General features: G+C 36.7%; 3 protein-coding genes across 3 annotated transcripts in view; 1 reads left to right on the top strand and 2 right to left on the bottom strand.

The window, feature by feature from the left end:
- The first annotated feature begins 253 nt into the window (after positions 1–253).
- On the top strand, positions 254–4,943 carry dolk (dolichol kinase). Its single transcript, XM_055180488.2, has 2 exons — positions 254–396; positions 1,147–4,943. The coding sequence occupies exon 2, from the start codon at positions 1,283–1,285 to the stop codon at positions 2,855–2,857; it is 1,575 nt and encodes a 524-aa protein (XP_055036463.2). The 5' UTR covers positions 254–396; positions 1,147–1,282; the 3' UTR covers positions 2,858–4,943.
- A 70-nt stretch (positions 4,944–5,013) lies between these two features.
- On the bottom strand, positions 5,014–10,556 carry phyhd1 (phytanoyl-CoA dioxygenase domain containing 1). The gene is made up of 11 exons (XM_055180489.2): positions 10,419–10,556; positions 9,381–9,539; positions 8,816–8,891; positions 8,681–8,728; positions 8,212–8,267; positions 7,333–7,395; positions 7,087–7,108; positions 6,829–6,957; positions 6,637–6,753; positions 5,318–5,444; positions 5,014–5,236 (listed from the first exon to the last, which is right to left on the bottom strand). The coding sequence occupies exons 1-11, from the start codon at positions 10,449–10,451 to the stop codon at positions 5,191–5,193; spliced, it is 876 nt and encodes a 291-aa protein (XP_055036464.2). The 5' UTR covers positions 10,452–10,556; the 3' UTR covers positions 5,014–5,190.
- Positions 10,557–15,261: 4,705 nt separating this feature from the next.
- lrrc8aa (leucine rich repeat containing 8 VRAC subunit Aa) overlaps positions 15,262–23,520 on the bottom strand; it is a 31,797-nt gene continuing 23,538 nt past the window's right edge. The window contains exons 5-8 of the mRNA XM_055179630.2: positions 21,513–21,845; positions 20,997–21,167; positions 20,585–20,890; positions 15,262–16,420 (exon numbers count right to left, since the gene is read on the bottom strand). Coding sequence (XP_055035605.1) covers positions 16,145–16,420; positions 20,585–20,890; positions 20,997–21,167; positions 21,513–21,845 — 1,086 coding nt within the window. The 3' untranslated portion in view covers positions 15,262–16,144. The remainder of the gene's footprint in view (positions 16,421–20,584; positions 20,891–20,996; positions 21,168–21,512; positions 21,846–23,520) is intronic.

Here is a 23,520-nt window from a genome sequence, read left to right as displayed (position 1 = left end):
CTCATATATGAACAATAAACAAATGCAAACGACTATGAATGTTACAAAATAATGAGGTGCATACAATTTTACATAAAATTACAAGGCAGTTTCAGGATTTCTAAATGTGTTTTATGAAAAAATTTTTATGAACACTGGTCCTACAAATTTAAGCAGATGTCATTTAAAATAAAACCATATTTTGTTTTGGCACTGGGATGTTTTACCTTTTTTGGATAGTTATAAATGGGTGCTTTTTATTACGCAGATCTGGCAACCCTGCACAGTTACATGGCGGCCCCCACCCGACACAGTCAAAGAGACGCTGATCGCACAGAACAACACAGTAGTCGTAACAGAACATCAGAAAGACCAATCTTCTGACTTACAATCAAGCCTTTCATGTCAGAGAAATTGGTAAGATGAAACGTGCTTTAGTGTTTCTGTGTTTATTTACTGTGTGTGACGTTTAATAAGCAGCTGGTGTAACCGTGCATGAGCTGTCATTTTTGACGGACTGCATGAAGAGCCGCTAATGAACACTACATAATACTATTATATAGGATTATTTTGAACCATTACTTCAAATTTTGTGTTAAGATTAGCTAAGCCCTACTCAAATGTGTAAAAGGGATTATTGCATATTATCCATGCATTAATATGCTAATGAATGTGTGTTTTATTACTGCATTTTATATAAGGCTGGATAACGATTAATCGCAACTAATCGTTTTGATGATATGTGTGTGAATTAAACATGTGTATACATAAAAACACACACACATGCATTGTTATGCAGCCCTAAATGTATTATTTATTAGCACATATACATTATATACATATATACAATATAATAATGTATTTAACTGTTAAAAATGTATCAATATTAACACATTTTATCATGTTTGAAATTGATATTTGAATACAATGATAAATGGTTTGTTCTAGTATTCCTGTGCATTATTAACCACTGTAACGCAAGAGTGTCAAGCCATCAAATGCAGATCGTTTTACTTTTGCAACAAAGTGATACTGTCTTTTCATAATTTACACTGTTTAGAAATCACTGGTGTTGGGCAATGGTACAAAAGTTCACAGTGCCAAGGGTTCACGTGCTGTTTTATGGTTCATTTTTAACCAATTGATATTTGTATGTTTCCAACACAGGTCTGATTTACACGTGTGCAGGAGGACGAGAAGTGGACCATGTTTGTATTTGTTCCAGGGATGTGCTGACAGATTCTGCTGATCTCCTGGCGTCCCTGAATTTCGGAAACATTTAACGTGCACACAATCCACAGCCATGCAGACTGATCCCGTGCTGCTTGAATCCGCAGTTGTCTTTGCTATAGTGCTTTCCGTTCACGGGGCCGTGTGGAATCAGCTGTCCTGGTGTTGCATCGCATTGGCCGTCCAGGCTTTCTATGTTCAGCACAAATGGGATCGCCTCATCCGGGCCGGTGCCGCCGTGTTTCAGTTTCGCCCCGCAGCCAACAGCGGAGTCCTACCGGCCAGCATGGTGCTGCCCCTCTTGGGTATCGCTCTGAGGGGACGTTGCATTGCAGTGGGTAACGTCTACTTTGAACGTTTTGCCTTGGTGATAACAGTCACGGGTATGATGTTGGCGCTGTTCCTGTCGCTCATAGCACTGGGTATCACGCGCCCCGTGCCCACAAACACCTGCGTTATAGCTGGCATCGCGAGCAGCGCTATCCTGTATACAGTGAAGCAAACGCTGACCGTCTCGGAGGTGATTGAGGTCTTGGAGGTCTTGTTGATCTTTGTGTATCTGAGTTTAATCCTGTTGTACCTCCTTCCACGCTGTTTCACGCCCGGCGAGGCCCTTCTCATCTTAGGCGGCATTAGTTTCATTATTAACCAGCTCATTAAACGCTCTCTGGTGTCTGGTGGGAACGCAAACGCAGACCCGCTTCCATTTTTCCTCCCGGTCGCTGTGTTGGGCTTCGTGCTGTTGGGAATCTTCTTCACCGTGCTGTTCATGTTCATGGAATCAGAAACGTGGGCGGCCTCTTTGTTTTTCCACATGATGACCGCTGTTTTGGGGTTGGGATTGTTGGTGCCTTGGCTTTCCATGCTTACGCAGCATCATCCAGTGACCTGGTTGCTAGAATTCATCACCCAGAGCAACACCCGACTCTGGCTTATTGGATTTTGGGCGGCGTTGGTGCTTTTGGCTGCTGCTGTGGTAATGCATCAAAACAGTCATCGCTCGGGCAGTAGTAAGAAACACCAGGCGTCAACCACGGTACGGAAATATTTCCATCTACTCACCGTGTTGACCTTCGCCCCTGGATTGGTACTGGATCGCCCCCTGCTCCATCTGGCCGCCGTCGGATGTCTCTCCGCATTCTTATTCTTGGAGTTTGTCCGATATTTCCGTATTCGACCGCTTGGGTCTCCGCTAAGGCGCCTGCTCACCTTGTTCTTGGATGAAAGAGACTCTGGACCCCTCATTCTCACCCACATCTACCTGCTGTTGGGCGTCGCTCTACCTATCTGGCTCTTACCTGGGCCTTGCATCCCCAAAGGAGGATTAGGGGGAGCCGGTGGTCTGGTACCCTATGCAGGGGTGTTGGCCGTGGGGGTCGGGGACACCGTCGCGTCCGTCTTTGGTAGCACAGTCGGTGAGATCCGCTGGCCTGGCACCAAGAAGACTTTTGAGGGCACCGCGAGCTCAGTGTTTGCTCAGATCATTGCTGTGGTCATCTTCCTCATTGCTGACAGTAGCATAAACCTGAACGCCAGTTATTCATGGGTAGTGGGATCCATCACCATGGTTGCCATGTTGGAAGCATACACATCACAGATTGACAACCTACTCCTTCCTCTGTACCTCTACATCCTTCTGCTGTTATGAAGTCTCAGCCACACTAAAGTATTTAAACACTCACATGCCAATGCACAGATATTAAAAGCATTACATTTAATTACACGATATGATGCAGTATAGCCCTGGTCAAAAAACCTAGTACTGTCCTAACAGGGAATTATTTAAGTATTGACAGCAAAATGCAATAAAACAGATGTTCATTGAGTGTGGTTTTGACCCAAGTAAAAATAAATGCTCTGAAATGTATTTGTAAACACTATAATTTTTGACGTATTGAACCACTGTCCAAATACAAAATGGCACAACAGTTCAAAAGTTTGTACATCCCGGTGTTTGAAAACATGCATAATTTTTCAGCATGACACACTGCAACTTTAAGGATTTTTCATTTTTATTCTGTATTTTGGGTTTACATGTGAATTTAATTATATTGGTTGTCTATTAAAATGAACTTGTTTGTGACTGTTTGTTTGTCTAGTAAACTCTGATATCTTGAGACGCTGTAAAATTGAATTTACTTAAATCATCCGGCTGTCACTTATAACAGGGATTGAGTTGCATATTAAAAATCAAACACACCCCTTTATAGCCCTTTAAGAAGGTTTGCATTTGCAGATAAATTTACAGATTTCGTAGATGCCAATAAAGGCACAGTTTCGTATTTAGACACTTTAATCGGATGAATCTTACAAGGGCTCGTTCAGGTCCCATTTCACTCCAACACCAATAGTAAAATTTATATTTGCTTTAAGATGAATGCTTTAATTATGATATAATTTTTAAGACGGTTAAGACATTTCCAACCCAAATCACAGATTACTGTATTTTATTTTTGACCTTATTTGTAGTTTTTTTTTTTTAAGTCATTCATATGAGATGTTCATTATTATTATGTTATATTACAATCATTTCCCTGTATTATTTCTGAATATATATGTTTTTAAAATATTACTTCATAAATCTGAATCATTATAGCAGTTTAACCAATGAACTACACTTTAAAAAAAAAGATTTTAAAAATAAACATATTTTATTCTTAATTTTATTTTGTGCATGCATTTTGTGTTTGCACTACAATATAATGGTAAAAAATAATGTAACAATACAACACATTTAAAAGGTATAATTTCTTTAAAAAAATAACACTTTTTTTATTTTGAAGTGATATATGACCTGAACATGTGCTTGTCAGATAATTTATACATTTACCCGTTTTTAATTTCTCCTTTCAGTCGAACAACATATGCATCACTGAAGCCATTGAAGAACATAAACCCGAGAATAAAATATTATTTTGATGATTTGTATATAGGATATCTGTCTTTATAGTGCACTATGAAGAACTGGTAGCATAGCCTTAAAGTGTTTGTGTTTGAATAAAATGCTATCAGTGGTTTGTCTGCATGAATGTGTAAGAGCTCCTCCTGAACACTAGGGGCAGTACACATCAGTCGATCCTGTAAAGCAGCATGTATGCTAATCAGGTGCTGTATTACCTCTTCAGTCTGTATTCTGTGCATCGGTTCAAACATTTGTACAAATAAATGATGTATTTTTAATTTTATTTATGATATTTGAGGCCTTGTCCGCAGGATTATCTTGCTATTGATGTTTTGGTAGACGGTTCATATGAAGAATAAATGCCCTGTTCAGTTTGCAGTGTATTGTGGGACACTTGAACTGACACTTGACATCTAACGACATTTGCATGACGCTCTTGTAATTGTTTTAATGTTATGTTTTTGGATTTAACTACCTGATTATGATCGTGTGCGATCTTTCATAGTCCATATTTTGACATTAAATATGAAAACTCATTTTAAAGGTTTGTAACATTTCCAATGTTTTGTGTTTGTATACATGGTGTTGGAATTTTATCAGTTTAAATCATCTGCTGGAAGGAAAATTTATTTAAAAATGACTGTAAATATGATATTACTGTATTTTCTGACAGTAATTGTTTGAGATGAACCGCAGTTTGATTGACAGTGTCTGTTTTGGAAATTCAGATCATGATTCTTTTTATCAAACATACATGATTTTCTATATTGTATTGATTATGTCGGGTACACCGTGAATGCTGCAGTTAATAATAAAATAAACTGAATTTCTACTAAATGTTTCTTATTTACTAATACAGCTCAGTTACTCTAAATAGCCTTTAGTACAGACAATACTACAGATAAAGATAGCCTTTTATTAACACTGTTGTGACTACATGTGAAACATAATTATTTAAAATTAACTCACTTTTTTTTTTAAAGATCCATTACTTTGGTCCATTTACATAAATGTATGTATAATTGTTAAACAAACAGGCATTAACAAAGGCGTATATGAACCAGATTTCTTCTTAATGTTTATGTGTAGAGAGAAGGAAAGGGCAGTTCATCTGTCGGCTGAAGCCTGAGAGAAAGAAAGATTTACTTTCTTTAATTTACACAGAACTTACAAGAACCAGCATTACCCATCATGCACTGCTCTTACCAGTTCTCTGGACTCCAAGAGGTGTTTTCAGACTCCATAATGTGAAAGGCATAAACATGACGCGAGCGATCCGATGTGTTTTCAGCACTGCGGTGGACGACCTCACCATGGATTAAAACCGCTCCTCCTACAGAACAGTTTAAATAACTTTTAGAAAGTGCACACATGGCAAAAAAACGTCAAAGAATCACATCTGTGGTAATATAGATAACATATCTTATTTATATTAAAGGTGCAGTGTGTAATTTTTAGAAGGATCTCTTGACAGAAATGCAAAATAATATACAAAACCATATTATCAGGGGTGTATAAAGAACTTTCATAATGAACCGTTATGTGTTTATTGCCTTAGAATGAGACGTTTTATCTACATACACAGTGGGTCCCCTTACATGGAAGTTGCCATTTTGTGCAGCCATGTTTCTACAGAAGCCCTTAACAGACAAACGTTTTTACTAAGTTATCTCCGACGGTGACATGTTTGTCCGGTGGCGGCTACTGTAGCTTCTCTATGTGTTTCAAAAGCAAGAGGTGAGCAGTTGGTTGAAATTCACAACCTCGCCTCACCACTAGATGCCGCTAAAATTTACACACTGCACCTTTAAATATACAGAATTCTACATATTTTATGTTAGGTAAATATGTTAAAATGTCCTTTTATATAAGAAAAAATATGATTTTCTACTGCCATTAGACAGTTAGCGTAATGGTAAACCCTAATATTTAAACACATTGGCTGGCCCTTTGTTCCAAACAATAAGGTCAGCAACAACTAAAAAACACACATACACAAAATAAACAGAAAGTGTTACAATGACACATACTGTCAACCCTAATTTGTTTCCCGGGATTTATATTTAACCATTATATCCATTAAAATTAAAGCTTAATAACATTTTTAATTTTAAATATATCTTTTTTTATTTTATAAAACACTGGTGAAACATCCACTTATATCTGTGGTGTACCAATATTGAAAGTAAAAAGACAAATTAGCCTAAATCCAGTCTTTTCTAAAATTGAGGCTGCTGCCATCATGATGATTTCAAGATCATAAAAGAAATATTAATATGTATGTATTTACCAAAATTTAAAATCTGCAAGTTATAAACATTAACACCACAGACATCAATAAAGTGCGACACATGAAATTTAGCTAACTTTAAGAAAAATGTGTATATCTGTTACATATCGCTTAAACACAAAACAAAAAGGAAGAAAAGCTTCTTGAAGGAGGGAGCCATTTGGGAAATTTCCCTTATTTTTAAATCCCAATGTTGACAGGTATGCACATAAAATCACACCCTTTATAGTCTCACCCTTTTTAACTGGAGCAGGGATGAAAAGTTTCTCATCATGGTTCTGTTCTCGGCCAATGAAATCAGTCAGAGGAAACGTGCCTTTAGGTGTCCGTACCATACGCCTGCTAATTCCACCTTACAGAAGAAAAGAGCCAAACAAACTCACAGATTCAGAATAACAAATCAGACTTTTAATGTTGCTGAACTTACTGTTATGTGATCCTGGTATGAACCACAGACACCCATTGTCAATGGTTGCGTCCTCCAGAGCGATCCAGATCCCCATCACTCTTCCCAGAGGCTCCGTGTACAGGAAGGTGGCGTCCTGGTGAGGTGTCACTTAAATCAAAGGTCACAATTATAATGTTTTCAAATAAGATTGGATTATAAATGTACATTTAAAAATTGTATGTGGAGTATAGCACGGCTAATGTGTTTGCATTGGCTGAAGATGTGCAGCTTATTTACCTTCTCCACCAATGCCTGGTTGCTGTTGAATTAAACAGAATATAGAAATGAAAAATTCATTTTTTACACATTGTTTTGTGTTATCCTATTTAACACATTATGTGTCATTTCGTGTTGATAGTGTGTTCAAAAAAATAAAAGGGAAGTGTTAAATACATACAAAATGTGTGGTTTCAATAATAACACAGAGGGACAACACATTAAATGAACACCCATTTTAAGAGTGTAAGGATACAGATACAGTACCTTAAAAATGTACATACTCTGCAGAATAACTGGATTTATTAGTCCAAGCTTCTGAGCCAAATTCTGCAGGAGAGATAAAAACACACTAGAGACACTGAATTGTCCAAAATTGTTACACAAAAAAGTATTACATTTACTCATGCTTTTTATATTTTTAAAGTTATGTTTTAGGGCTTTTGTGCCTTTATTTAGACAGGATAGTGTTGGTTAGAGATAGAAGCAGGATCGGCAAAGGACTTGGGTCGCCGTGAGTACACTGGTGCTTTATGTCGGCGTACTAACCACTGGATTATCGGCGCCGACTACTCATGCTGTATTGATTTGAAAAATAACCTCAAATGTTATTTCCAAACTTAAAAATTTAGATTTTAAATATTAAAGGGTACATTTCACAAGACTTTTGTAAGATGTGAAATAAATCTCGGCGGCATTATTATAATAAGATCCCCTTCTGACATCACAAGGGGAGACAAATTTCAATTAGCTATTTTTTTACATGCTTGCAGAGAATGGTTTACTAAAACTAAGTTACTGGGTTGATCTTTTTCACATTTTTTAAGTTGATAGAAGCACTGGGGACCCATTTATAGCACTTAAACATGGAAAAAGTCAGATTTTTATGATATGTCCCCTTTAATGTATGCATATATAAGCAAAGAAAAAAATGCATGCATGACAATGAATAAAAAAACCTGCACTGTTTAAAATAGTTTTCGATGAATTAAAGCATGTCACACTACTGTCGTGAAGACTAAATCTACTAAACTATACTACCAGTTTTTTTCGTTTTTTATGTGGTTGTGCATGACTCATTTATGACAATCAAATCTCTATCAGAACAGTTGGAATTTTGTTTGTGAATGTGAGTTTGGTCATTACTTGAACTTTTGATGAATGGGTGATGGTTTTAAACAGCGGCTCACGAGCATGGAGAGCTGTTGAGACATAAACACAAACATATAGCATCGGAAAAGAAAAAGAAGGAATGTGAATCTTATAAGGCTTGTTGTTTCTTAAAGGGATAGTTCACCCAAAAATGAACATTTGCCAACATTTACTCACTATTATGTTGTTATTATACAGTATATATTGTTCTGATGACCACAAAGAAAGATATTTTAAGGAATGTTTGAAACCAATCTGATCATGAGCTCCATTCACTTCCATAGTAGAAAAAATAATACTGTTGAAGTGAATGAGGCTGATCGGTTTAGTTCAAACATTCCTCAAAATATCTTCCTTCGTGTTCCTCAGAACAAAGACATTCATACAGGTTTGTAACAACATAAAAGTGAGAAAATGTAACAGTATTTTCATCTTTGGGTGAGCTATCCTTTTGAATACCTACCATGTCCAATTTTGTTGATCGAACATTCTTTTGGAATGATAAACTCTCCTGAAAACACAATAGTTTTAAAACATGATGAATGCGTTTTTGTTTTTCAACATCTTAGCCTTTGAGACAAAAAACTGAACTACAAACCTTCATCATCAAACACTCCCTTCTCAAAGAAAAAGCGAATCTTGTCTCCACTTGTGATGAAGTAATCTGCATTTCCCTGGAAAGCACAAAATATTGTAACATTGTATGATTGAGTTAACAGGTTATGGTTTCTTACTGAAACTAGTGCACGCTGGTTTATGTGGTTAATCAACTGAATGAGTTCTACTTCAGGTCATTGTGGTAGACCACCTTGGTCAACCTGGTTATGGGTCACAGATTACCTTGAAGCAAACTCTAACCAGCTACTAACAGGTAAGTAGGTAGATGGATAGAATTGTACAGAAATACACAAAATATATGTTAATCTTGGGATTTTAACTGGTTCAAGCTAGTCTAAGCTTTTTTCAGCAGGGGACCTGGTTTTTCCAGTAGGGTCGGTGTAAATGTCAGCATTTAGCTCCTTGTAAAATTTGCATAAACCCAGTCTTACCTGCATCTTTACTCAATAACAGTTGACGGCAGGTGAAGGCAAGAGTAGTGGTTTATGATTAGTAACTGCTTAGATGTTTGACAGTGTTTTATTGTGAGTATTACTTCAGTGTACCTGTGTTTTAAGCTGCTCGTCGTGGTCGGTGGAGAACTGAGTTCTGCAGTGCGCGGGCACGTCCATGCGCTCAATGATCGCGCTCATGCGCTCTCGAAGCGCGTCACATTCCTCTGGAGACAGAAAGCCATCCAGCACCAAATACCCGTCCTGCCGATACTAAAACATCAAAAACACACAGTTCAGAAACTCATATAGAACCAATTACATAAGTAAAATATCAAGATAATTACACTGGAAATAGTATTTCACGGACTAATGTTATTTTTTCTATGTAAACAACTTTTACTGTTTTGTCTTTTTTCTATATATTCTTAATGCATGTTTTTGATGTATTTGCGTAAAACAGAAAAGCTGTTTGTGTAAGAATTGTTTTTTTTTTTCACTTTTAATCAGATTATTTTTCTTAGCCCTTTGTTTCAAGTAAAAATATGAGCACAAGACACCGAATATTTCACCATATTGCTTCTTACGTAAATATTTCTAAGTATGTGTTAATGTGTAGATAATTGCACGATATTTAAAAAACACCTCATCACTAATGTAAAACTAATACAATTATGAACTATCAGCTGTTTTTTTTCCACAAAGTTTTTATTTTACTACAGCAGAATTTCAAAGACGCAGCTTTCGAATCGCTCTCGCGATGCTATGACGTCATTTACCGCTCAGTCTGCGCAACGCCACATAAATCGATCCGCATTAGACCGGCTTCTAAGCCCTGCCCACATACTACCTTTTACCTTTTATCAGACTAAATTCCAGTGTGTGTTACGCAATAACTTTTCAGTGTATTTTTTTAAACGTGCGGCAAAAAATAGTTTAAATACGTGCATATTTTAATCGATCTGCAAAAAAACAGATAACCAATATGCAAAACAAAGTAATCACTGACACTTTTACAACCACTAAAACCTTGTGCTGTGCATCTTGCATATTTTGTGTTGCTTATTCACGAAAAAAAGTTGACAAACAACAGAACTCGATCAGGTTGTTTAGATTTACAGGTTAATAGACGGTTTAAAAGCTGTTTCTTACCTTTTGGACGTCCTGCTCTGTCAACACCTCCATGCTGGGTGTGATAGGCTTGTGCACAAGTCTGTTTCATCCAGATCAACCCCCCCCCCCCCTCTCTCTCTCTCTCTCTCTCTCTCTCTCTCTCTATCTCTCCCTCAGGAACCACGTGATTGCAACAAGTCAAATTCGATTAAACTGTAACCATGGTGATGTAATTATTGGATTTTACATGAACTCTTATACAGAAGTACAGGACACAAATGTGAATGAACCCAAAAAGCAAACATACACTCCAGTAACCTTATTAATTCCAGATAAATCCTCTTTATACCCAGAACATGGATATTTGTGAATAGAAATCAATTTATTTGGCAGACCCACATCACGTGCAAGATTACATGGAAAATGAAATGTCGAATCATTAATTTTATTTTATTTTTTAATTTGGCCAGAATGATGCTTCATCACTTTGAAAATGAAATAATTTAATTACATTTTTTAATTTTTATTTTAGCATTTAATTTTCAAATTTGGGACATATTTTGCTTTTTTATTTTTATTTTAGCATTTAATTAATTAATTTAAAAAAGTCCAAAAATACCTTCCATACAAGATTGCATGTACAGAAAAAATTATTAATGAAGAAATTATAACTTTCAACCACCACCATAAATCTGTTTACTTTTATATAGTTGTTTAATGCTGTTTCATTTGTAAGTTGATTTTAATTAAAGCAATATAAATGTATATCTTATATCTAACAATTGGAAATTTATGAACGATCCAGTCACTGAAAGTGTATGTGCTGCCAAATTGTGTAATGTTTTATATGTCATTCATTTTTATTAATAAAATAATACATGAATTAAACAACTTTTTAAACAACTACTATGTTTATCACTTGATCACTTAAACACTAAGGTAAGGTTTATCCTAGTCCCAGACTAAAATGCATGCTTGAGCTGCCTTAAAGGGATAGTTCACCCAAAAATTCAGTTATAATTTTCTCACTCTCATGTTGTTACAAACCTGTATAAACTTATTTTTTTTCTGATGAACACAAAAGTTAATATTTTGAGGATGTTTGTAATCAAACCGATCACGAGCCCCATTCACTTCCATAGTAGGAAAAATAATACTATGGAAGTGAATGGGGCTCATGATCGGTTAGGTTACAAACATTCATTAAAGGTGCAGTGTGTAATTTTTAAAAGGATCTCTTGATAGAAATGCAAAATAATATACAAAACTTTATTATCGGTCTATAAAGACCTTTCATAATGAACCGTTATGTGTTTATTACCTTAGAATGAGACGTTTTTATCTACATACAAGAGGGTCCCCTTACACGGAAGTCGATATTTGTGCCACCATGTTTTTACAGAAGCTGTTAGTGGACAAACTTTTTTTCTAAGTTGTCTCTGGCGATGACATGTTTGTCCGGTGGCGGCTAGCTTCTCTATGTGTTTCAAAAGCAAGAGGTGAGCAATGGACTGAGCCTTTGGTTGCAATTCGCAACCTCGCCACTAGATGCCGCTAAAATTTACACACTGCACCTTTAAAATATTTACCTTTGTGTTCAACAAAACAAAGACATCTATACAGGTTGTGTAACAACATGACAGCGAGTAAATAATAAGAGAATCTTCATTTTTAGGTGAAATATCCTTTTAATTTCATAACATCTTGCACTGACATTATCTTAAAGGGGACATCTGACTTTTTCCATGTTTAAGTGCTAATTTTTAATTGGGTCCCCAGTGCTTTTATCAACCTAGAAAATGTGAAAAAGATCAACCCAGTAACTTAGTTTTGGTAAACCATTCTCTGCAAGCACGTGAAATTTGGCTCCCCTTGTGATGTCAGAAGAAGATCATATTATAATAAAACCACCCCTTAATATGCATTATCCAATCATGGCACTGCCATTTAGTGCAGAAATCAGCTCATTTGCATTTAAAAGACACCCATAAAAAGCAAATTTTTGCTCATACACAAAGTGGCAATTTAACGTTATAAATTATCTGTATGGTATTTTGAGCTAAAACTTCACAAAAATGTATCTTAAAATACGATCTTAAAAAAGTCTTGTAAAATGTCCTCTTTAACATATATCTGTGCCGTTGTTTTGATGCACACCACTATTGTTTTTTGTATGTTTGTAAAAAATATCCTATTATAACAAAGTCCTGGATTAATCTAAACCCTGTCCGGGAAACCGGCCTCTCGTCTATTTCTGTTTTAAATCTGAACACAATCTCTGGACAAAGAGAAATCCAATAACAGTATGTCAATGTCATGATGACAAAAATGCTTTTAATGGGTTGTAATATCTCAGTAATATGGTTTTTCTGATCACCTCCAGGGGGCGCCACCACACAGAAGTTATGGAGAAAGTCAAAGTCAAAATGATGGCCCAGCTGTTTGTCTGTATAAACCAAATATGATCTCAAATGGGTTTTAAATGCTGATTCCAGGAGGACAAACATCAGTCTAATGTTTCTGTCATCATTAAAGCAGCTTTCTTCAACACACGTTCTTCACAAAAGAACTAAACTTCACAGATCAGTGCTTCTGTATTAACACCTTACTGTCATTTTACGTTTATGAGGGCTGTGCAAAACAGAGGGGGTTTGAACTTTACGCATTTGAAAGGCTAAAGCACACACAAACGTAGGAGAGTCTATTTTTATTTAATTACCGTCTGGTTGAATCGGGCATGGGCTGACTTTCAGATGGAGGGGGGAAGTGAATGGAGCTTTTATGTGGTGTTGCACATTTAGTGCCAGAGAAGAGAAGAAAAGACTCTGTGTTCAGAAGGATTAGTCGGGTGTGTTTGGAGAGCTCTCATGATTTAATGACTTTAATGTATGGTGGTCATTCTCAGGAAACTGGGCCATGTGTCTCCACAACTTGCTGTTGTACTTTACACTGTAAAACATTTCTGTAGAAATTACAGTACTACTAGGTATTACTGGAAACTAGCTGCCAGTAACTTAATGTAGATTTTACATTTATGTTATTTACTGGCAACAGTTTGTTCAAAGTTAAATGAACATAAACCATTTTTAGTCTTTATCTTCTACAGTAAGGTACTGGCAACCAGCTGCATAATTACAGCAATTTTAGTTTATTTGAAATGGCTCACTTTTTTGTGCCTCATTCCGTTTTTGTTACTGTTTAGTTAACCCTGTGCTGTGAAATTTTCCCTTTATATGCTGGGATTAATTCAAACACTACCTATATGTTACACAAGCATTCTAGCAGTATACTTTTAACTCATTCCCTGCCAGCCTCTTTCAAAACAGTTGTTTTCTTCTATAAATATATAAACATACAAATATATCAAATAAAAGAACAGACGTTCTGCTTTTAAACAAATAAACAAACAAAATAATATTGTTGAATTAGTTGATGCTACAGTTTTTTATAAATTGGGTCAGAGCGCCACCTGGTGGATACTAGCGGAAATATAAATTACCGTAAAAACTTATAAGGGAAGCGTCACAAAATTTTATTTCTTAATTGACGAGATAACTCGTCAATAGCAGGAAGAGAGTTAAATGATAAATCTCTAAGATTACGTGGCAGTAAGTGTTAGGTAAGTTACTCAAATAAAGTAATTCATTACTAGATACTAATAACATCTTCAATCATGTAATTAGATTATTGTACAAATTACTCTCTCCAAAAAGTATTTAATTACTTATTTTAAATTACTTCATCAATCTTATTTAGTAAATAATACAAAGATAGGCTTGAACCTATAAATCATATAAAAGTACATCAATTATTCTGCTCACACTTTAGGGTCCTATTATCACTATTAACTAACTTTGCCTCAATATACTCCTTATTACTGCTTATTAATACTTAGTAAAGTAGTTGTTAAGTTTGAGTATTGGTAGGAATTGGATTAAAGATGCAGAATACGGTTTTGCAGAATCAGGTATTAATATGTACTTTTTAGGTATTAATAAACAACCAATATCCAAGTAATATTAATATTAAATCAACCAGTTAATATTGAGAATTGGAAACTACACGAAAGTGTTACCATTATTCTTATTAACTCACCAACGTATTTAAATGAGGAGGACACATAAAAAAACATGCATTTTCATGTTAAACTTTAAAATGTTGATGCTAACAATTTCCCTGCCATTGACGAGTTATCTTGTCAATTAATAGAAAACATTAGCTTAAAAAAGTGTTCCTGATGAATTTTTATGTTAATCTGCAATACCGCGATTATCCACTAGAACTAGATGGATCCACTAACCCAATTTATGAAAAAACTAAAGCCAAAATGTTATTTACTAATATTAAACTCTGTGTATGTTTTGATAATCTGAATCTGAATTCTAAAAAAATTCCTTCACAAAAATTTAATTATTTCAGCTTTTTGGCTCAAAATGTGTATTTTTAAAGAGTTTACAAGCAAAGAAAAAATATAGATAGAATGAAACTTTTTTCCCCCGTTTTGTTTGTTTGTTTATGATTTGTTTCTTTAATTTGATATATTTGTAAGTTTATGTATTTATAGAAAAAGATTTTCCTGGAAGGCATTTTGTGAAACTTTTGTGAAAATCCCCCAAAAAATGCTGGCGGGGAATGAGTTAAATAAACTATTGTATTATGTATCATTGACCTACAGTACATACACAGTATTTACTTCAATTACATAATTTTTTTTTTTAATTAAATTACTGGAAAAATAACAGTAATCCCTTACTTTACTTTTTGCAAGAAAAAAGTTATGTAATTACAGTAACTAATTACTTAGTAACTAGTTACACCCAAAACTAATGGCGGCACTTCCCAACAACTTCTGTTCATAATGTAAGAAACTCATGAAAAGACATTTTAAAAGTGTCTCAGAAATGTTTACTTTCCATTTAAAGCCATACAGTGTACATTAATCTTCTGCACAAAAGAAAAGGTAAAAAAATCATAAAATAAGCCATAAACACATACACTAACACATGACTGCAACGGTTGCACGAGTGCGTTGTTTGTGTTTTTCTTTTTTTTGTAAAATTATAAAACTTATAAAGATAAAACGTACACTTTGATTTGACATGAACTTCAGCGTACAGCTCATGAGAGTAAGGCCATGGTAGTGTGGGAACGCTGTGGCGACAAAAGTCAATATGTCATCAGAACACTGCATCATCATTTCCTGTGAGAAGTCGACCAATGGGGTGCTTCATCCAGGTCTTCTTATCTAAACATATTATAAAGATAGCGAGACGTGGTTTTGTTTGTTCGTCAACAAGTGTTTTGCGTCGAGTAGTCTGAGGAGTGTAAAATTGACACATCATTACATGAGTGATTCATTTAAAAGTTCTCAGTTTTGTGGCATTTCATCATATAGTCTTCAAAAAACAGGCATTGATTTTAAAACATAATATTGGCTTGCAAAACATCACTTTAGTTAAGACTTTGACGTCTTTAACTGGCACATACTCTGAATTAGTCTCTTCCCTGATCGGACACGAGCACTCATAATACACGAACAACATATTGCTTATATCCTCATGCTCCTATAATGCCACTGTTGAATATAGGCACTCGCACTTGCATGTTGGCATCAGTACGCATGCACCTCCGTGCCTGTAGAGGGCAGTACAAAAACGACTTGACCTTGTGTGTGGACAGCAAAGTTTTGTTCAGATTCCCTTTATACTCCATCTTTGTAAAGTCAGATGAGAATCGGAAGGCTTTTCATCCCGTTTTTGTCCGATTCAGGCTTGTTCTTTATCAGCTTTCCACAGCTGCTCCTTGACCTCAGGTGGTAAGGTGTTGAAGAGATCTTCCTCCACGATCAACCCTGAGCGTTTGAGAAGGCGACATTCGACGAGCTCCACCGGCAGACCCTCCAGACGGTTCCCGCGGAGCTCCAGCTGCATCAGGCCCGTTAGCTCTCCGAATCGAGACGGCAGCGTCGTAAGGCAGTTATTCCCCAGATTGAGCGTCCGTAGCTTCTTACACTGAAAGAGTTCAGGTGGCAACACCTCGATCTGAAACAGAGAGAGAGATACAGATACTCAACTATTATAATCCATTTATATAGGGACTGAAATAACACCAGAAATGTAAATAATGTGATTTGCATTTTATACTTTTATCCAAAGCAACTTGCAAGGCATTCAAGCGACACATTTTATCAGTAAAAATCAAAACCTGGGATCAAACCCATGACCACAATCTTCAACCAATTGAGCTACAGGAGCAATCTAAACATACTTTTTTGATACTATGAATGTACCGATATATTGGCCTATAATTGGAATCGACAGATAAAAGCATTTTTTCCTACTATGGGACACTGGCCTATTGTTTAAAATAGGGCTGCATAACAATTAATCGCGACTAATCGTTTGCAGACTAAAAGTTTTTTTTACAACAAAATATTTTATTCTTCAAATGATTGGTCGCGATTAATCTTTATGCAGCGCTTATTTAAAAACAACCAATGATTAGGGCAGATTAAATCCTACCGTTCAAAAAGGACAGAAAAACGCACTAGAGCTCATACTTTGTGTTAATGTTTCCGCTTTTAGGATTTCATGACATAATACTTTTTGAAGAAAGGAGTAAAAGCAAAACTATCGGTATCGGTATCGATAGATGTCATGACAACTCAAAGTAGTCAAATATCAGTATCAGAAATTTGTATCGGTGCACCCCTAGTTGATACTAGAGGTCTACCGATAGTGGATGTTACCGATAACTAAGTTGGTTCTGACTTACCGATAACCGATTAATGGACCGATAGTTTTTAAAATAAATACTGGATAAAAACAAACATGACACTCAAAGTGAAACAGTGCTGAAATGCATTACAAAAGTAATAAAATAACTGTACTGAAACATGAAAATGTGCTAAATAAATAAATCTATAAATAAAAATATTTGAATTTTATAAATAAGTATTGAAGTACATACTTCTGTGAAATACTCCCACTAGTAAAATTCAAATTACATTAGTGTATATTATATGTATAGTCTTGTATTTTATTCGTTTCTGTTTTAACATTGAATGATTATTTAATCAAAATAACAAAAGATGTATTGCAGTGATGATAAAAAGAACTGAAACCCGATTTTGATTTGTTGGTTATGTTAACGTAGCCGACAGCTGCATATAGTTTGCTTTCTCTCGTTATTAACTTAAAATATGGATCAAAGTAACCAGCTGGATACAAACTAATGCAAATCGATGTAATAATCATGAAATGTAACATTTGGGTTGGATTTATCTGTGTGTATTTTTGTGTAACGTTTAATTAAGGTACTACTGTTATTAGCGTCCTGTCAGCCTTGACGACAAACTTAAGTTCCTGCTGTTGTTTCTCTGCTAATGCAGCATCTATTCAGCAAATGAATTACTTAAAAATTTTACGAAGTGACGGACGTACTCGGGAAAACCACCTCTGCATATTCGGCATGGATTTTTTGTCAATAGCCGATTGCTCCACCAATGAACTATCGGTACCGATTAATTGGTCTACTGTAGTTGATACTATATGTTTATACAACAGAAAGTCGGTTGTATCCAGAATAAACCAGTAATTTCGGCCCACACACACTCCCACATCACACCCACTCCAAAAAAATGCAAACGTGAACCTAATTACGGTCCACCTTGACTTTAAACAAATACATCAATTACACAACTTATTTAGATAATAACAAACTAATGAAGCAGCCACAAAGAGTGTGCGTCACACATACACATGAGATTTAACAGGTGGTCCCATAAACTTTATTTTCAGAAACATGCCACACACGCTCTTAAACACACCCATGACTAAAAACATCCACAACCTCCTTGGAATTCTGACTCGCATCCAAGCATCCAAAAGAAATCCGATTCAACAAACAACCCTGAAACTCACAACACTTTCTAAATGCATGAAAAGCTCTCAGCATTAGCGTGCTTGATTCAGAAGTAATTTATTCTGTCCATGTATTCATGATGTGATACATAATAACACTGCTGCAAATACACACACCGGTACTTGTAGCAAAATTGTAGGTTGTTACTACACAATAGATTCACAATGACTTTGTCAATGTTTTATAGTTACATTAGAGGCAAGGTTTTAAAAGGGGTAGTTCACCCAAAAATTTTATTTACTCCCCATTAGGCCATTCTCGATATTTTCTAGACGAACACAATAAGATTTACATTAGAAAATGTCAAGCTTTATAATGGTAGCGAATGGTGCTCTAGATTTGAAGCCCAAAAAAAGTGCATCCATCCTTCACAGAAGTAATCCACATGGCTCCAGGGGATTAGTAAAGACCTTCTGAGGGCTTTTGCAATTTTGTATTTTTACAAACTAAAATAACAAACTTTCTTTAATGGCCGACGCACATTCACGAGAGACGCATGACGTAAAGTACAAGAAGTAGTGGTGTACTGATGAATGCGGAAGCGCAAAGCACAAAACAAAGCCGTCAGTCAGGACATAAAAATTTAAAATATGGATTTAAAATAAAATGTCAATATGTTGATATTATACAAGAGGATATTGAGGGTTTTTTTGCCTGGGCTTCACACATTTGACACTACGCCTCGCATGCTACGTCCAATGCTAAAAACGCACTCTCTCATAAACATGCGTGGGACGTTACCGGAAGCTAGCTATTTTAGTTTGTGAGAACTAAGAAGTAAAAAAGTACTTTATTAACCACCTGCATTTTTTTGGGCTTCAAATCAGAAGCACCATTTACTACCATTATAAAGCTTGGAACAGCCAGGACATTTTCTAATATAACTCCGATTGTGTTCGTCTGATGAAAATTAATCATATACATCAAGGATGGCCTGAAAGTAAGTAATTCATGGGATAACTTATTTTGGGTGAACTTAAGGGGGTCGCACACTGTCCGCGCACCTCAGCGTCACGTCTAGGACAACTCGGAGGTATCGTAAACCGGAAGTGCACATAAAATAGCGCGAGCTTCGTCAGATAGCTTTTACTTCAAAATGCAAAATATACGTAAGCAGCCAATGTTAATCTGATATGATGTTATTTAACGTTAAACAATGTGAGTGGCGCGACAGGGATTTGAGCAACTTCCTGAGTCAAAGCTGGGCGGCACGGACAGGCGCCACCTGGCGGCGGTGGTGTCCATATACTCATAGAAAACAATGCGTTTCATTTTTTCAGAATGGTGTGGTCGGCGTTGCGCGGTGCTGAGCTACGCGGCCAGTGTGCGAACCCCTTAAGACTTTAACTCTTTCCCCGCCATTGACGAGATATCTCGTCATTTAAGAGAAAAAACATTTGCATGAAAAAAACGTGTTACTGATGACTTTTTAGGGTAATATGTAATACCGCGACTATAAAACTGCAGCAAAACCTTATTTATACATTTTACTCTAATTTTTGATTAGTGCTGCCTCACGATTAATCGCGACTAATCGTTTGCAGAATGAAAGTTTTTGTTTACATAATATATGTGGGTGTACTGTGTATAATAATTATGTATAAATACACACATACACACGCATGTATATAACTAAGAAACATTTGCATGTGTATGTACACGTTTATATATATATATAATCTATATTACATATAAATATTAATTATATAAATATATTTTTTTCTTAAAATGATACATGTATGTGTGTGTATTTATATAAACATAATTATTATACGCAGTACACACACATATATTATGTAAACAAAAACTTTTATTCTGCAAATGATTAGTCACGACTAATCGTGAGGCAGCACTATTTTTGATAATCGTTCTAAATATGATCTCTGAACAAAATTCTTTCACAAAAAATGCAATTATTTTAGCTATTTGCTAAAAAAATATGTTTGAAGAAAAATACCCAGATTTAAGAGTTTATAAGCAGAGAAAACATAGATAGGATGAAAATTTTTTTCCCCATTTTGTGTTTTTTTTATTGCTTGTTTGAAAGCAGAGGGTTCTTTAATTTAATATATTTGTATGAAAATCTTCCTGGATTTTTGTGAAAATCACAAAAAATTGCTGGTGGGGAATGAGTTAACCAAAGTAGGGACTAAAAAAAGGGTTTTCTTTTCTACAATAAGAGCAAATCAATATCTGTAGATCTATATGTTACAAACAAGCATCAGTTGATGTCGTACTGAAATCAGGCAGAAGATAAATCTGAATATCTGTGATGAACTCACTCGGTTAGCCGTAACTGCGAAATATTGGAGGTTCTGAAGGAATCCGATGTCAGGAGGGATGCTGGTCAAGTTGTTATGGCTGAGGTCCAGGTACCGGAGTTTCCTGCAGAAGAACAGCTGTGCGGGGATCTTCTCGATCTTATTCCTGTTCAGGTAAAGTCTCTCCAGGTTGGTGAGCGTGCCGATCTGGATGGGGATGTAGGCGATTTGGTTGTACCAGAGTTTGAGGCACACCAGTCTGTGGAGATGCTGGAAGCTGATGATCTCCTCGATGGTCTTCAAGTTGTTGTCCTTCAGGTCAATCTCCTACAAAAAGAAGAGATGTTCTCTGAATGGTGTGCATGAGACCAAACTACTACTACTAAACACGAAAGCTTGTATTTTAAATTCATTACATGCACAGTTGATGTACCTGTAGATTATGCAAGCTAAATATAGAGTGAGGAATCCTCTCTAGATCACATCGCACCAGCTCCAGCTCCGTCAGGTTCATCATCTTCTTCAGACTGTTCAGAACCATCAGTTTGGTCCCTTCGTTGTTGATTGACAGCTTTTGTAAATGCACGCCGACGTCCGTCACCACCTGCAAGAGAAAAGAGGCGTGAATCAGACCGATGAATCTTTTAATTATGGTTTGAATCAGAGCTTGTAATCGGCTACTACTTTACCGAAAAATACATACAGCATGAAGTCATCGTGATTAAAACTGTGATGAGTGTGACACAGTAGGTACGTTTACATGCAACCAAATAATTCGTTTGTAATCATATTAATGGCTCAATGGTATTGAAAAGCCTTCATGTAAACACCTTAAACAATACAATTGAGATCGATCGGATGCAAATTTCAATCGTATTGAAAGGAGTGGTGGCCATACTATGGCATTACCATTTAAATACCAGATCATCTTAGTTTTCAGTCATCTCACCTGAGGAAGTTTGGTCAGGTTGCTCTTCAGTCGCAGCACTTTGAGCCTCTTAAGTTCACGTAAACCGTCGATGACGATGAAGCGGTTGTTTTCAGCGCTGAGGTTTCCAGTGAGATGAAGCTCGCCGAGGTTTTTCAGGCCGTAGATCCACAGCGGGATCTCTTTAATGTCTGTGAACTTTATGTGGAGAGATGTAAGGTTTTCCCGCAGGAAGACTAGAGCAGGGGCTTCAATTTTGGCCGGTGTGTGATAAAGCCATAATTCCCTTAAATTAGACATCTGAGCAATAATTGGCGGGATTGTAACATCCTGGATTAGCTCCAATTTCAGCACCTGAAGACGACACAAAAACACAAATTAAGATTAAAGGTGATGTGTGTACTTTTTTTTAAACCGGCTACACATACAGTAGAGTCATTTATTCCTCCCATAAAGTGAAACACTGTGTGGCAATAAAACACACTGATGATTAGAGATGCACAGATTGACCACCAACTAAATTTTTTTGTTTAATTTCAGCTAATCTGTATTATGGACACAAAGCTGTTATACAAAAAGTGCTTCTTGAGAAAAGGGTCATCCTCTCTCAGTCTAATGCCTGATTATACATTTTTATAAGTGTAACCATGGTAACTGCTGTATTTCTAATGTCATAAGCGCCATCTACTGTTAGGGAGTAAATCTGCGCTTATATTCCACGCGTCTGGTATTTTTATTGTGTGCAGGTTTTTTATTTTATTTAGTCTAACTTTGAAAAGCTGAACTTATCCGATGTTGTGTTTTTCTTTTAAATCTTGAAATTATAAAAAAACTGACTCTTAATGGATTCTTCCCAAAAACTGGTATTTCGGAATGGCATGAGGGCAGGACTACACCTATTTGAAGCACAAGTATTTGATGAACCTATAGTACATGTTGAGAGCAACATGTTGGTTGCAATATTTCATTTTTGACAGCATCTGAACTATTCAATTGCTACCTCTATTGGGGCGTACGCACCAAATGCTAATTCACAGATTTGCGCAAGTAGATTACATAAAAAGTCAAGAATAGATGCGAAAGCAAGTAGACGCGAGTAGTCGCGAACAGACGCGAGTAGTCGCGAACAGACGCGAGTAGTCGCGAACAGACGCGAGTAGTCGCGAACAGACGCGAGTAGTCGCGAACAGACGCGAGTAGTCGCGAACAGACGCGAGTAGTCGCGAACAGACGCGAGTAGTCGCGAACAGACGCAAGTAGTCGCGAACAGACATAAATATGGGGCAATACGAATAAGGCGATTTGGTGAGAGTGAATGAGGTGATATGGTGAGCGCGATTTGCGAATGAGGCGATGAGCGCGATTTGCGAATGAGGTGATTTGGGGAGCGCGATTTGGGAATGAGGCGATTTGGTGAGCGCGATTTGCGAATGAGGCGATTTGGGGAGCGCGATTTGCGAATGAGGCGATTTGGTGAGCACGAATGAAGCGATCTGGTGAGCGCGATTTGCGAATGAGGCGATTTGGTGAGCGCGATTTGCGAATGAGGCGATTTGGGGAACGTGATTTGCGAATGAGGCGATTGAGCGCGATTTGCGAATGAGGTAATTTGGGGAGCACGAATGAGGCGTTTTAGTGAGCACGAATGAGGCGATTTAGTGAGCACGAATGAGGCGATTTGGTGAGCGCGATTTGCAAATGAGGCGATTTGGTGAGCACGATTTGCGAATGAGGCGATTTGAGGAGCGCGAATTAGCCGATTTGGTAAGCACGATTTGCGAATGAGGTAATTTGGGGAGTGCGATTTGCGAATGAGGCGATTTGGTGAGCACGAATGAGGCGATTTGGTGAGCACGATTTGCGAATGAGGCGATTTGGGGAGCGCGATTTGGAAATGAGACAATTTGGTGAGCGCGATCTGCGAATGAGGCGATTTGGCGAGCATGAATGAGGCGATTTGGTGAGCGCGATTTGCGAATGAGGCGATTTGGTGAGCGCGATTTGCGAATGAGGCGATTTGGGGAACGTG

The sequence above is a fragment of the Misgurnus anguillicaudatus genome, chromosome 9 (genome assembly GCF_027580225.2).
Source record: "Misgurnus anguillicaudatus chromosome 9, ASM2758022v2, whole genome shotgun sequence".
Taxonomy (NCBI): Eukaryota; Metazoa; Chordata; class Actinopteri; order Cypriniformes; family Cobitidae; genus Misgurnus; species Misgurnus anguillicaudatus.
Note: the sequence above shows the minus strand (reverse complement) of the source record. Positions and strands in the feature narration are given on the sequence as shown.

Coding starts and splice junctions, on each gene's coding strand:
- dolk (XM_055180488.2), top strand. CDS start 1,283: ATGCAGACTGATCCCGTGCTGCTTGAATCCGCAGTTGTCTTTGCTATA.
- phyhd1 (XM_055180489.2), bottom strand. CDS start 10,451: ATGGAGGTGTTGACAGAGCAGGACGTCCAAAAG. Junction 8,268..8,680: donor GATCAACAAAATTGGACATG/GTAGGTATTCAA, acceptor ATGTCTCAACAG/CTCTCCATGCTCGTGAGCCG. Junction 5,445..6,636: donor CCCTGCTCCAGTTAAAAAGG/GTGAGACTATAA, acceptor ACTGTTCTGTAG/GAGGAGCGGTTTTAATCCAT.